Raw genomic sequence first — 11,966 nt, 5'->3', positions numbered from 1 at the left:
TCAAGGCTGGCAGAAGCTCTCCAGATCTCCGAGGAACCACCTGGAAGCGCTAGCAGCCGTAGCAGCTGTGTCGGGAGCCCCTGCCCTGGGCAGACGCCCCGACAGCACGGTGGCAGAGCCCCACAGAGGCTGCACGTGCGCATCCCGGGCACAGGCTCCCCCGGATCTGCGGTCGGAAGGCGAGCCAGGCTCCACCCCACACCCCCAACAGCTGCACCCCTCATGGGAGACCAGCCAGGCTTTTGCCTTTTCAAGTTTTTATTTTTATACATTTTTTTGTATTAAAAAGAAAAGCATAATTACCACAAATTACAAACGACTAAAGCAGGACTAGAATAATGAATGAATCACTTCAGCCTGGAAAGCAGATACTCTCAATAATATTAATGTTATAATACAAGCTCATTCAAGTATTTTACATTTTTTTGTCCTTTTAAGTGTGATATCCTAGCACATGGTAAAGATAACGTACTATGAGCATAAGGTGGAACCTTCTCCGCAAAGCCGGTGACGAGTTTTCCTCTCCAGTCAGAAATGGGCTGTACGTTCTGATCTTCTCTGCCTCTGCTATCAACACGGCTGAAGGAGAGGGTGGGGCTGGGGCACATCCAGGGCCCCGTGCACATACGATAGACTCTGGGGCCCCGCTCAGGAGGGCACCAGGTGATCCAGACCGCTCTACCCAGGCTTTTGGCAAAAAACCACCCCACCCTCCCTAGCTAGTCGTCCTTCTTGCCCCTCCTCCCCACTGCCAGGGCTTTCTGAGCAACTTTCTTTTTTAAAATCAATCATCAGGAAAGGGAAAAAAAGAGCTACAATAGAACAAAACAAAAACATAACAACTTTGACATGGGGGCTCTGCACCTGGATCTGAGCCCAAGGGGTCCAGGCTGGGGCAGGGTCGGGCAGCCCCTCTCTACTGGTAGTGCCTTTACTCCCGGATTCAGGAGAGCACGAGAGAAACCTGCCCCTTAGCAGGGCCGAGGTACACAGACCTTCTGATGTTTGAAGCCCAAAGGTTGTGTTGGCATGGACCAATCTTGGAAGGGTACAGGATGAACAGACGGATTTGGGCAGGCTGTTGCTTTGTGTCTCCGATCTTGGATCCCCATGGAGGATGGTGCTTGTCACAGATACATCGGTCCTAAATTCAAGTGTCTTCAGAAAGTGAAGATGTAAACTACTCTTTGCAACATTAACTCTGAACATGTTACAAAAAAAAGAAAAAAAAAAAAAAAAGAAAGAAAAAAAGGAAGAAAAAAAGCCCCCCCAACCCCAGCCTGTGTTGAGATGACGTCCTCACCTCCCCACTCAAAAGGGGCTTCCTCTTTGTGGGGTGTCTGTGGGGAGGATCAGGGAGAGGATGGCAGCCCCCTGGCCTGGGAGTAAACTCTAGATAAGAACAGCTTTTCCCCACACTCCCAAGGCTTCCTTGTGCCCCCAAACCCAGCAGAGGACAAACACTGAGGTTTCTGTGGTGCTGGATACAGTACAGGGCCAAGCAACCCAAAGGAAAGAAAGAGGCAATGAAGGGAAGGAGGAGGGCGTCCGGTGTCTGGCACATTGGGGGGCGGGCACCAGATTGGGCAGGGGGGCCTCAAACCCCACTGTCAGAGCAGAGACCAGACACTCATCCTTGGCTTTTGAGACAACCGGCTCACAGGAAATAAGGTGGGCTTCCCCATACTAACTGCTGGGAGGGCAGAGATGGGGGAGGGCACCGGCCAAAGCAATGAGGTGCCCAAGACAGAGGGCAAGCCCTAGCCAGCCTGAGATACTGTCTCCGACTCCCAACTTTAGGGCCCGACAGAGGAAGCAGTTGAAAAGGGCCAAGCGGCGTGAGCACATGACCACCACCACCCTGTGGTGAGCGTGCTGTCACACCCACACGCAGCCCCGTTGGTGAGGGTCAGTTCTGGGTCACCCTCCCTAGCTCTCTGGATGCCAGGAGACTCCAGCCATTCCACTGTCATTCACAGCCCAAGTCAAGCAGTCAGTGGCTGGAGAAGTCAGGTATACTCTATGTCCACATATACCTTCCTGCCACAGGGCTTCTCCAACTGGCAGGATTCCCCCCACCCTCAAAGCCTCCTCAATCTCTCGTTCCCAGGCGGGGTCAACTGGAGGGTGGGCAGAGATGGCTTGCAGAGGGGGGACGCAAGATGGGGATACCCACCCGGCCCAAGGGAGGAGAATGGCATCTCTCTCCACCTTTTAAGAGACAAAGCCTCCTTGAGGTCTCAGAGATCCATCAAGGGAACGCAAGAAAAGTTTCCAAGCCTCAGCTGCCAAGTGTTCACCTTTCCCCTCTGTGGTGGGGGAGGCAGTCAAGCTGAGCACAAGTGTGTCCCAGATCCAGGCCAATGCTGTCCTCCAACAGTCCGAAGCAAAATTGGCCTTGGCGTTCCAAGGGTAGGATGAAGAGTGTCACGGCAGGACGGGCCCTGGCGTGAGGCAACAGCAAGCAGAGCAAGGACACGACAGTGGCAGCAGTGTACAGACACGGGACGTCAGCTTCAAATGATGCAACAGCGGAGATATTTTGGGCACGGCTCCGATCTGAGCCGCCCCCAACTCTCTTGCCTACAGGCAGGAGGCACTGTACATGCAACTCAATCCAGAGACAGATTCTAGTCAATCCAGCCCAGGCACATCCAGAGAAGGTGGGAGCTCTTCGAGTTGACTCCACCGAGGAAAACAGGCATTTGGGTATTTCAGATTCCCACTCCACAATAAGGCAACTTTTAAAAAAATACTATTTCCAAGAACAAAACAAGAAAATTCCAAGGGTAGGGGAAAGACATCACTTTCTGTGGATTAGGTGGGGGTTTTCTGATGGTTTTTTTTGGTCTTTTATGGTCGATTTTGTCTTTTTTTTCTTTTTTTCTTTTCCATTTTCCCAAGGATGGAAAGGTCAGAGAAAAATAAAATAAATCATCTTTCAATAGTCTCTTCTGGTATGAGCAGCGTCTCTCTGGGCTGGGGAGTAAGGGGCATGGGGGGAGGGGAGTGGAGAGAGGCCGAAACCTTCCCCACCCCCACTTCTAGATCCTTTGGTTTCCTTCTCCCGGAAGATGGCAGGAGGGCGTGGTAGGGAGAGCAGGGAGAGAACAAGGTGATGGCAAGCCCCAGATGATCAAGGGGCTGGTGCTCGTGGGGCCCAGGGACGCTGCCAGAGCCTTCTGTGAAACAGTGCTGGGCAATGGGGCCCACAGGGCATCTCTGTGGGCTGCATAGTTGGCTGGAGGGGGAGCAGGAGGCAGCTGTGGATGGGGACCAGGGTTGCGGCCTACCAGCCGCGGGCAGGGCTGCAGAGTGATTTTGGTAATCCAGACGAACTATCAATAATTTAAAACTTGATATATATATATATATATATATATATATATATATATATATAAAAAATTTCCCCCCTTACCCTCCCTCCCCACCCCTCAGAAGAAGCTAGGATGTGAAGAAGAGCCATGGAGAGAGAAGAGGGAGGGGGTGTGTGGAGGCTCCTGCCCAGGGGCGCCTCTGAGAGCCCAAATGGTGTACACACTGCTACTCAGCACGAAGGCCCATCCTAATGACTACAGGCCTGTCCCTTCTCTGTCCCCTCTCCTGGGACTGGGCACCCCCACAGACTCTCACCTACCCCTTCCATCCCTTCTCCCCACAAAACCCCAGGGCTGAAGGGTCTTTCACTTTCCCAAAGTCTGCGTGTCCCAGTGCTGGCTTGTCCATTTAGCGTCTTCTCGGATGGGCTGGCCAGTAGCTGGTGTGGGGGGTTGGCTGACCACGGCGGAGGGCCTGCCGGAAGACTGGGAGGGGCACCGCCTCCTGCCCTCGCCGCTGCCACCTCCTGCTGCCACTGGGTGTCGCTTGTGGTTGCCCTCCTCACCCATGGGGGGCTGCAACAGAGGAGGGAGTCAGAGGTGATGAGGCAGCACTATCCACACCCCCTTCCTTGCCAGAGCCGTCTAGAGACCCCCTAACCTCCTACCTCCCAGTGTAGATGATGAAGAGGTTCATAACCCTAAAAACTCGTCACCCGTTTTATTAAGCACATCTCCATGCCAAGAGGCCAAGCCTTGTGCTGGTTTATGCACATTCACTCCTGTGGTCTACACCACCCTTTGATGTAGACATGACCATCTGATTTCACAGACGAGGACAGCGAAGCACAGAAAACTAATTTGCCAAGGGTCCCAGAGCTTTTAACTGGTAAAGACAAAATCTGGACCAGGCCCATCTACCTCTGAAGCCCAGGCCTTTATCCACACAAGTTTCCGCTCCCCTTCTGAGAAGAGGTCACTGCTCAGGAGATGGTACATGGAACGTGGCACGCAGTATGCTGCAATGCCTCCGCTCAGAAGGCCCAGATGCTCCTGGGGACTGCCTCACGCCCCCCAAGGCCCTAAAAAGGACACTGATCTCAAGAGTCAGACCGGGATCCAGCCTAGCCTCACCACTGCCAAAGGTCCTGTAACCCCGAGGACACTTCCTTCCCTTTCTGGGTGCCAAGGGTGGAGCCCTTCTTGCTCTACTCCCAACAGGTCTCCCCATTCTCTGCACATGTACTCCCCGCTCCAGGCCCAGAAAGGAGGAAGACCTTAAGGATGGAAGACAATGGACTCATCTTTTTGTCAGGACACCTGAGCAGCGCTGCCACTATCTCACTATCTCACTGGCTAGCCATGGGCTCCAGTTCACCCACTGCTATATATATATAACAGTAACCCTGCTTGCTTCATATTATAAAGGTTAAATGAGGTCAGTGTAAGTGCCTAGCACAACCAGTGTCAATTTTTAAATAAATGTGAGGACTATTATTTACTTCTATTTGCCCTTTTGCTAAAAGGTTTCAAGGGAATAAGATGACTGGCATATCCCTACTACATTATAAACTCTCTGAAGGAAAAAGAGTTTTACTTATCTCCGGAGTCCCTGAAGCACCTAGCACAGAAGAGGAACCAGTAGTACTAACTTTGACCCACCACTGGATGTCACTGTTGAGTCACTGCTCCAAGAAGATGAAGTGGGTGGAGCAGGGAAGAATCGGACATATTTTATAAACTTCTGGGGTTAGAACTGACCTCTCCCAGAAAGACATTTACCTTGGGTACTCATCCTGATCACCTCTAACTAGGGCACAGCAGCAAGGAGGGTTAGAGATAACAGGGAAAGAGCATTACAACGGTTTAGCCACATCCACCATGGGAAAGGGAGGAAGGAACAACCATACACCCTCCAATTAGCCTTCACTGCCCAACTTCTCACACCCTGTTTAACAAAGAAACTAAGGCCCAAATGGGGGCGGAAGGGTCCCTGAGCTAGTGGCACAGCTGGGATCAAAATCCAGGTATCCTGATGTCTGGTCCAGTTTTCTTTCTAGGACAATCAGGGTGGGAAAGACGAGAGACATCCACTCACATCCACTCGGAAGTCTTCAAGACGTCGGAATTTGCCGAGGTATTCTTGAAGTTTGGGGTCAATGTCCAAATTTTTGGCTTTGGAATATTTCAAGAAGGCCCAGAACTTCTCCAGCCCATACAGCTGACCTGCAGGGAAAGAGGAGAAAGAGGTAGAGAGAGACTTGGCTGCTAAGAAGTTGAGAATAGAGAGGCTCACGAGAGGGGGGTATGACATGATACAGACAAGCCCAGGCAGAGCTAAGGCCTGAGAAGAGAAGACTGAGATGACCAGGGCTCGCAGAGCCCCAACTCTTGACTCTTACCAGCTTCATAGTCCTTCACGGTTTCCTCCTGAAAGTCCTTAAATATGTCCAGCCGGAACTTCTTTTCCAGGCCATAACTGTAGTATCGAAAAAGGCACTCCAAACCATATCTGTAGAAGAACACAAGCCAGTGAAATTGGGACAGTTTCTTTATCTGTAAAACAGGAAATGCACCTGGATGATAGATGAACTATGAAACAGTTTAAACACATGGATTATTGAGAAAATGGTAAGCATACTTTGAGAAGGCTAACATTTAATGCTAGTCTAAATGAGTCCAGCATTAAATGTTTGCCAAGGGTCAGCAAACTGAGGCCGAATGAACGACAGCATCCTGCCCACACCCATTTGCCTATGAAGTATCACTGGTTGCTTTCTGCTACAAGAGCAGAGTAGTTGCAACAGAGACTTTATGTCCCACAAAGCCCAAGATATTTGTTGTCTGTCCCTTATGCAAAGTTTGTCAATCACTGGCATGAACTCTCTGCAAAGCCATTTGACCAGGCCAATTAGTAGGTTTCTTCATTTACCTCAGAAATTTCAATTCTAGGAACATATACCAGGGAAATGACCAAAAATGTAGACTTAGATTGTATGGATGTACAAAATTGTTCATAGCAGCATTATTTTGAAAAATTTAAATGTCTTAGAGAAGCGATTAAGAAAAATCATGGTAACTTTGTACAACAGAATAATATAATCTATTAAAAATTATAATGTAAATATACACTCATGGATACTGAGAGATGTTTACAATATATTATAAAGTAGAAAAGACACGTTTCAAACTGTTATATGTAGAATGAACCCACTGTTGTAAATAAATATATAAAATTTATATCTACACATGCACACAAAGTCTGGAAGGGCACAGACTACATATATTAAATATATTGACACTGGTTATCTTTGGGAATTGGGATTTTCAAATGATCTTGTCTCATGTAACAACTTCTGTAAGAAGGCAAAAAGGTTAAGTATTTTAACAACGTGGAAAAATGCTCATACTTATAAATGATAAATAAGACATAAAAAGGCATTCCTTGCATGACCTAAATATATATAATACGGCAGAACATTAACACTGGTTGTCTCTGGACTGAAGGACATTTTCCCCCTGCTTCTTTAAACATTTCTGTCCTTTTCAAATTGCTTACAGAGAAAACATTTTACTTGGGGAAAAAAGTGTCCCTTCAAAGTTTTTTGGTTTTTTTTTTGAATAGCAAAATGTTGAAAGCAACCGAAGTATCTATTAATAGGAGACTAGTTAAATAAGTTATGGTACATCTATACAGTGTAAGACCATACAAGCTATAAAAAAGAACAAGAAAGCCATTTATATATGGATACAGAATGATCTCTAAAATACAGCCTTAAGTAAAAAAGCAAGGTGCAAAATAATATCTAATAGAGGCCATCTCTTGTGTAAACAAAAGGGGTGTGTGGGGAGACTACATAGGTCTGTTCTTGCTTACATAAGAGAAGTATTTTTAGAAAGGACTCACAAGAGTCTAACAATACTGGCTGCCTGTGGGGAAAGGAACTAGAAGGTTGTAAAACTAGGATAAGGAGACTCCTCACTCGCTATATACCCTTCCGACTTCTTTGAATTTTGAATATATTACTCATTCAAACTAATAATTTTTTTACGAAGTACATGAAATATATACACAATAGATTTCCAATTACAGTTCTGGAAGTAGACCCAACAGAGAACCTTCACCACGCCCCCAAGCCCCAGCCAGAGCCTTCACCTCAATCCCACTCACCTGTAGCCTTCTTTGGCATCCTCCAGAGCCAGCTGCTTGAACTCCTCATACATCTTTTTGTTGAAGTGATCTCGGAGGAAGAAGGACCAGAAGCGGAAGAGAGTGTTCATCTCCTGAGACTGGCCAATGCCCAAGCGTTTCCGCTCTGATTGGGGGGGAGGGAGGAAAGATGTGTTTTGGAGTCAGGCTGCCTGTGCTTCAGGGGACAAATGATCCTGGGGCTCAAAGACATCAGTCTTTTCTCCTCCCAATTCCCTTCCTCATCACCTGCCCCCTTAAGTCTTTGGGGGAGTGTTTATTGAGGACTAACTGCCCTGCGTCAGGCTCTGCTGCTGGGCACTGGGCCTGAGCACCCAAGGAAGTAGGTGGCATCAGCTTCTGAACCAGGTCATCCTGGTCTAGCTCTCCACCTCAAACGTTAACTGCTCTCAGTGTAGTTATAACAAGGAAAAGCATGAACAAATAATTTGTGCACTGCAACAAATTATATTCTTCACTGTATCATCAGTACCGATTATTTCAGCAGTCCTACAACACTAACGAGTAAAAATGGTACCATTAAAAAATATATGTAGGGCTTCCCTGGTGGCGCAGTGGTTGAGAATCTGCCTGCCAATGCAGGGGACACGGGTTCGAGCCCTGGTCTGGGAAGATCCCACATGCCGCGGAGCAACTAGGCCCGTGAGCCACAACTACTGAGCCTGCGCGTCTGGAGCCTGTGCTCCGCAACAAGAGAGGCCGCGACAGTGAAAGGCCCGTGCACCGCAATGAAGAGTGGCCCCCGCTCGCCGCAACTAGAGAAAGCCCTCGCACAAAAACGAAGACCCAAAACAGCCAAAAATAAATAAATAAATATTAAAAAAAAAAAAAAAAAAGTCTAAAAATTAAGAACCTTTGCTCTTAAAAGGACATGATCAACAAGGTGAAAAGACAACCCACAGAATGGGAAAAACTATTCGCAAATTATGTTACCTGATAAGGGGCTTGTACTTAGAATATATAAAGAATCATTACAACTTAATAATAAAGACAAACAATCCAGTTAAAAAGTAGACAAAGGATCTGAATAGACATTTCTCCAAAGAAGACATTTCTTACAAATGGCCAATAAGCACATGAAAAAATGCTCAACATTGTTAGCTATCAAAACCGTATCAAATCAAATCAAATCAAAACCATAAAAAGATATCACTGCATACCCACTAGGATGGCTATACTCAAAAAGATAGACTATAACAAGTTTTGGGAGGATGTGGAAAAATCAGAACCCTCACACACTGCTGTTAAGAATATAAAATAGTGCTGCCACTTTGGAAATCAGTCTTGCAGTTCCTCAAAATGTTACACAGAGTTACACTATGGTATGACCCAGGAATCCCACCTCTTCCACTCAAGATAAATGAAAACCTATGTCCACACAAAAACGTGTACAGGAATGTTCAAAGCAGCATTACTCATGATAGACAAAAAGCAGAAACCCAAAATGTCCATTGATTGATGAATGGATAAACAAAATGTGGTATATCCACAGTGGAATGTTGTTTGATAATAAAAAGGAATGAAGTACTGATACATGATACAACATATAATGAACCTTGAAATTATTATGCTAAGGGAAAGAAGCCAGTTACAAAGGACTACATATTGTATGATTCCAGGTATATGAAAAGTCCAGAACAGGCAAATCCATAAAGACAGAGAGCAGAGCAGAGTGGTGGTTGCATAGGCCTGGGAGGAGTTGGGGGGATGGGGAGTGACTAGTAAGGGGCACAGGGTTTACTTCTAAGGTAATGAAAATGTTCTAAAATGGATTCTAGTGATGGATGCACAACTCCTAAATATACTAAAAGCCACTGACTGCACTGTACACTTTAAATGGATGAACTGTATGGTATGTAAATTGTTATCTCCATAAATTACACACAGACACTGACACACACACACGCACACATGAAGAGGGAAGTAAGGTAGATGAACCAAGCATTTAGCAGCCTTGTTTTGCTGAATAAAAGGGGGTTGAGTGACTTAATAACTCTAAGTGAGCATTAAGATCGACTCTGAGCATCTTTAGAAACAACCTGACAGAAACCTACAGTTAAAAGCTATCTCCTCTGTGATAAAAGGTAACATGTGAGAGCGTCTAGAGAGGATCTCTCCTTGCAGTCTCATCTAGAGCAGGGGTCAGCCATCTCTTTTTCTGTGAGAGGCTGGAGAGTAAGTATTTTAGGCTTTGCAGGTCACATATGGTCTCTGTCATAAATTCTCTACCTCCCCACCCCACAAGCACTCAAAAATGTAAAAAACTGTTCTCAGCTCCAGGGCCATACAAAGATAGGCTGCTGGCTGGATTTGGTCCACAGGCCGTCACTGTTCTAGAGAATATATGCTGTCTCATGCACACCCTTTTGTGACACTGGTGGTCTTGCCAGACACAGGAAAATTCCTGATATTTTTTATATCAATAGAGAAAGATCAAGGAACAGGAATGTTCTAAGCACCAGATTCTTTTTGCCTCCTGTATTCCAAAACTACCTGGCTATTATGTCATGTCACTTCTTGCTCTGAGGTTAGAGAAAATAGTCACCTGCTCCACCAGCCCTTACACTGGATCTAAGTAGTGGTCCAGGAAGCTCAGCCCTCTCCCTCTGTGCTTCTTACCGTTAAGGCAGCGCCTACGATACTTGTGGTAGACGTGTTGTGTGAAGCCGTTTTCCTTGAGCAGCTCGTGGGAAGGATGCTGGAACTTGGGCAGCGATTGAGGGGTACAGCCATAGCTGCCAACCGCAGGCGTGCCTTCTGAGGGGCTGGAGCTATGGAGACCATGAAACAGAGAGTGTCACCGGGTTCCTCAGAGCTGCCAGCCATCAAATAGGAGGGGCCTCTCTGGTCTCTTCCAGCAGCCAAGATCCAGCCTCTCACGGTGCAACAAACGAAGAGGCCCAGGTACTGTGCTAGGCCCGCAACTTATTATAGCCATGGGTCTCACTCTTTGTATCAACCTTTGGATGCTTTTTTAACAAAGAGGTCACTGGGGCTCACAGAGACTGGGAGTCTTGCCCTGGGTCACAGAGCTAATATTTAACTTCCCAGATCTGTACAATGCCCAAACCTGAGCTTTTAGCCATTTACTTATCCCGTGTTAACATTTAACTTTCCTTAATGAGCTGTAATGGGTTAACCCAAACATATTTTTCTTAAAACCATGCCTATCTTTGCAGGGAATAGACCGCATAGGTCAGTGGCTCCCAAATCTTGCTTTGGAACTGAGAACACTGGGGTAGTTTTCCTGAGGAAAAGAAAAAAGGAATCTGGGCCCCACTCCCTGAAGCTCAGTCAGGAGATCTAGGGTGGGGTCCAGGAATCTGTATCTTTATTCAACTCCCTAGCTATCTTGAGGGAGGCAGCAGACACCCACTTTTGAAATCAACTGAGCTATCCTCTTGAGAGAATGCCACATGGCCGCCACACCTCAGAAGGCAGCCTTCCTCTTCCTGGGATCTGGATTAAACTCTCTAGACTACTCCTGTTTTTTTGGATTTGGATGAGGGCCCCTCCCTTAAATTTTCTTTAATTTGCAGACCAAAGAGGTTCTCTCTTCTTGGTCCCATCAATGTCATGGCTCTGCTGCCTGCCCTGCAGTCAGCCTGACCTCCCCTCCCCACTGTCCCATACCTGATGGAAGCAGTCCGGGGCCTGTGCTCGCGGGAATCCATCACCCAGCCCACGTGACTCTCCAAGGGTGGGTTTGAGCTGTGTCTGGTCTTCCTTTTCCGAGGCATCTGCAAAGGTCAGTCCGGGACTTGTTACTAATTGTACTCATCCAACTCTGAGGAGCATCAAGCATTTGTAGGACTAAGATTCCCTCCTAGGTGTGAGTTATCTCACAATTTATAAAGCATTTTCACGTCTATTTTCACACGATGTCCACAGCTGTAAGCTAGGAGCTGACACGCCTACGTCACAGGTGACGAGATGGAGGCTTGCTGGTTACATGATCTGCTCAAGGACCCACACCTGGTCAGTCCTCCTTAGGCCTTACCATGGCTACATGCGGCCACCACTCCCACGCCCAGTCCATCTTGCAGATGTGTCACTCAATCCTGGTGGGCCCACCAGCCTAAGAATACGGAGCAGGTGGGGGACGTGGCACTTGCTTGGCTCAAGGCAAGAGAGAGAAGCAGAGCCCTGGAATGCAGTGCAGTGAGCCCAAGACTCTTAGCAGCTCAGCAGGAACGCCTCACCTTAGCATCTAGCGTCCGACCTTCCTTCACCACTGGATAAAACCGTGACGTCTGGCTTGAGTCTTTGAGCTGCGGTGTCCGGGGAGTGCGAGGGGTCCTGGCGTTGCGATAGTTTGGCGACTCTGGGACAGTGGTTGGTAGAGAGCGGGCAATGGTGGAGGGCTCAGGGGCACCGAACAGCTTGTTGGCCAGGGCGTCAGTGGGAACTGCAGAGGCAGAGCGGGGACGGTAAGCAGA

The 11,966-nt window shown here is 47.6% G+C and overlaps 1 protein-coding gene across 2 annotated transcripts in view; it reads right to left on the bottom strand.

The window, feature by feature from the left end:
* Positions 1 to 240: 240 nt before the first annotated feature.
* The window catches only part of LARP1 (La ribonucleoprotein 1, translational regulator), a 57,159-nt gene continuing 45,433 nt past the window's right edge, over positions 241 to 11,966 (bottom strand). For both annotated transcript variants that reach the window (XM_068536267.1, XM_068536266.1), the window contains exons 13-19: positions 11,730 to 11,935; positions 11,161 to 11,267; positions 10,147 to 10,298; positions 7,489 to 7,633; positions 5,720 to 5,829; positions 5,416 to 5,543; positions 241 to 3,893 (exon numbers count right to left, since the gene is read on the bottom strand). In XM_068536267.1, coding sequence (XP_068392368.1) covers positions 3,684 to 3,893; positions 5,416 to 5,543; positions 5,720 to 5,829; positions 7,489 to 7,633; positions 10,147 to 10,298; positions 11,161 to 11,267; positions 11,730 to 11,935 — 1,058 coding nt within the window. In that variant the 3' untranslated portion in view covers positions 241 to 3,683. The remainder of the gene's footprint in view (positions 3,894 to 5,415; positions 5,544 to 5,719; positions 5,830 to 7,488; positions 7,634 to 10,146; positions 10,299 to 11,160; positions 11,268 to 11,729; positions 11,936 to 11,966) is intronic.

The sequence above is a fragment of the Eschrichtius robustus genome, chromosome 2, assembly GCF_028021215.1.
Source record: "Eschrichtius robustus isolate mEscRob2 chromosome 2, mEscRob2.pri, whole genome shotgun sequence".
Lineage (NCBI taxonomy): Eukaryota > Metazoa > Chordata > Mammalia > Artiodactyla > Eschrichtiidae > Eschrichtius > Eschrichtius robustus.
The sequence above is the reverse complement of the archived record's forward strand: the minus strand, read 5'-3'. Positions and strand labels throughout refer to the sequence as shown.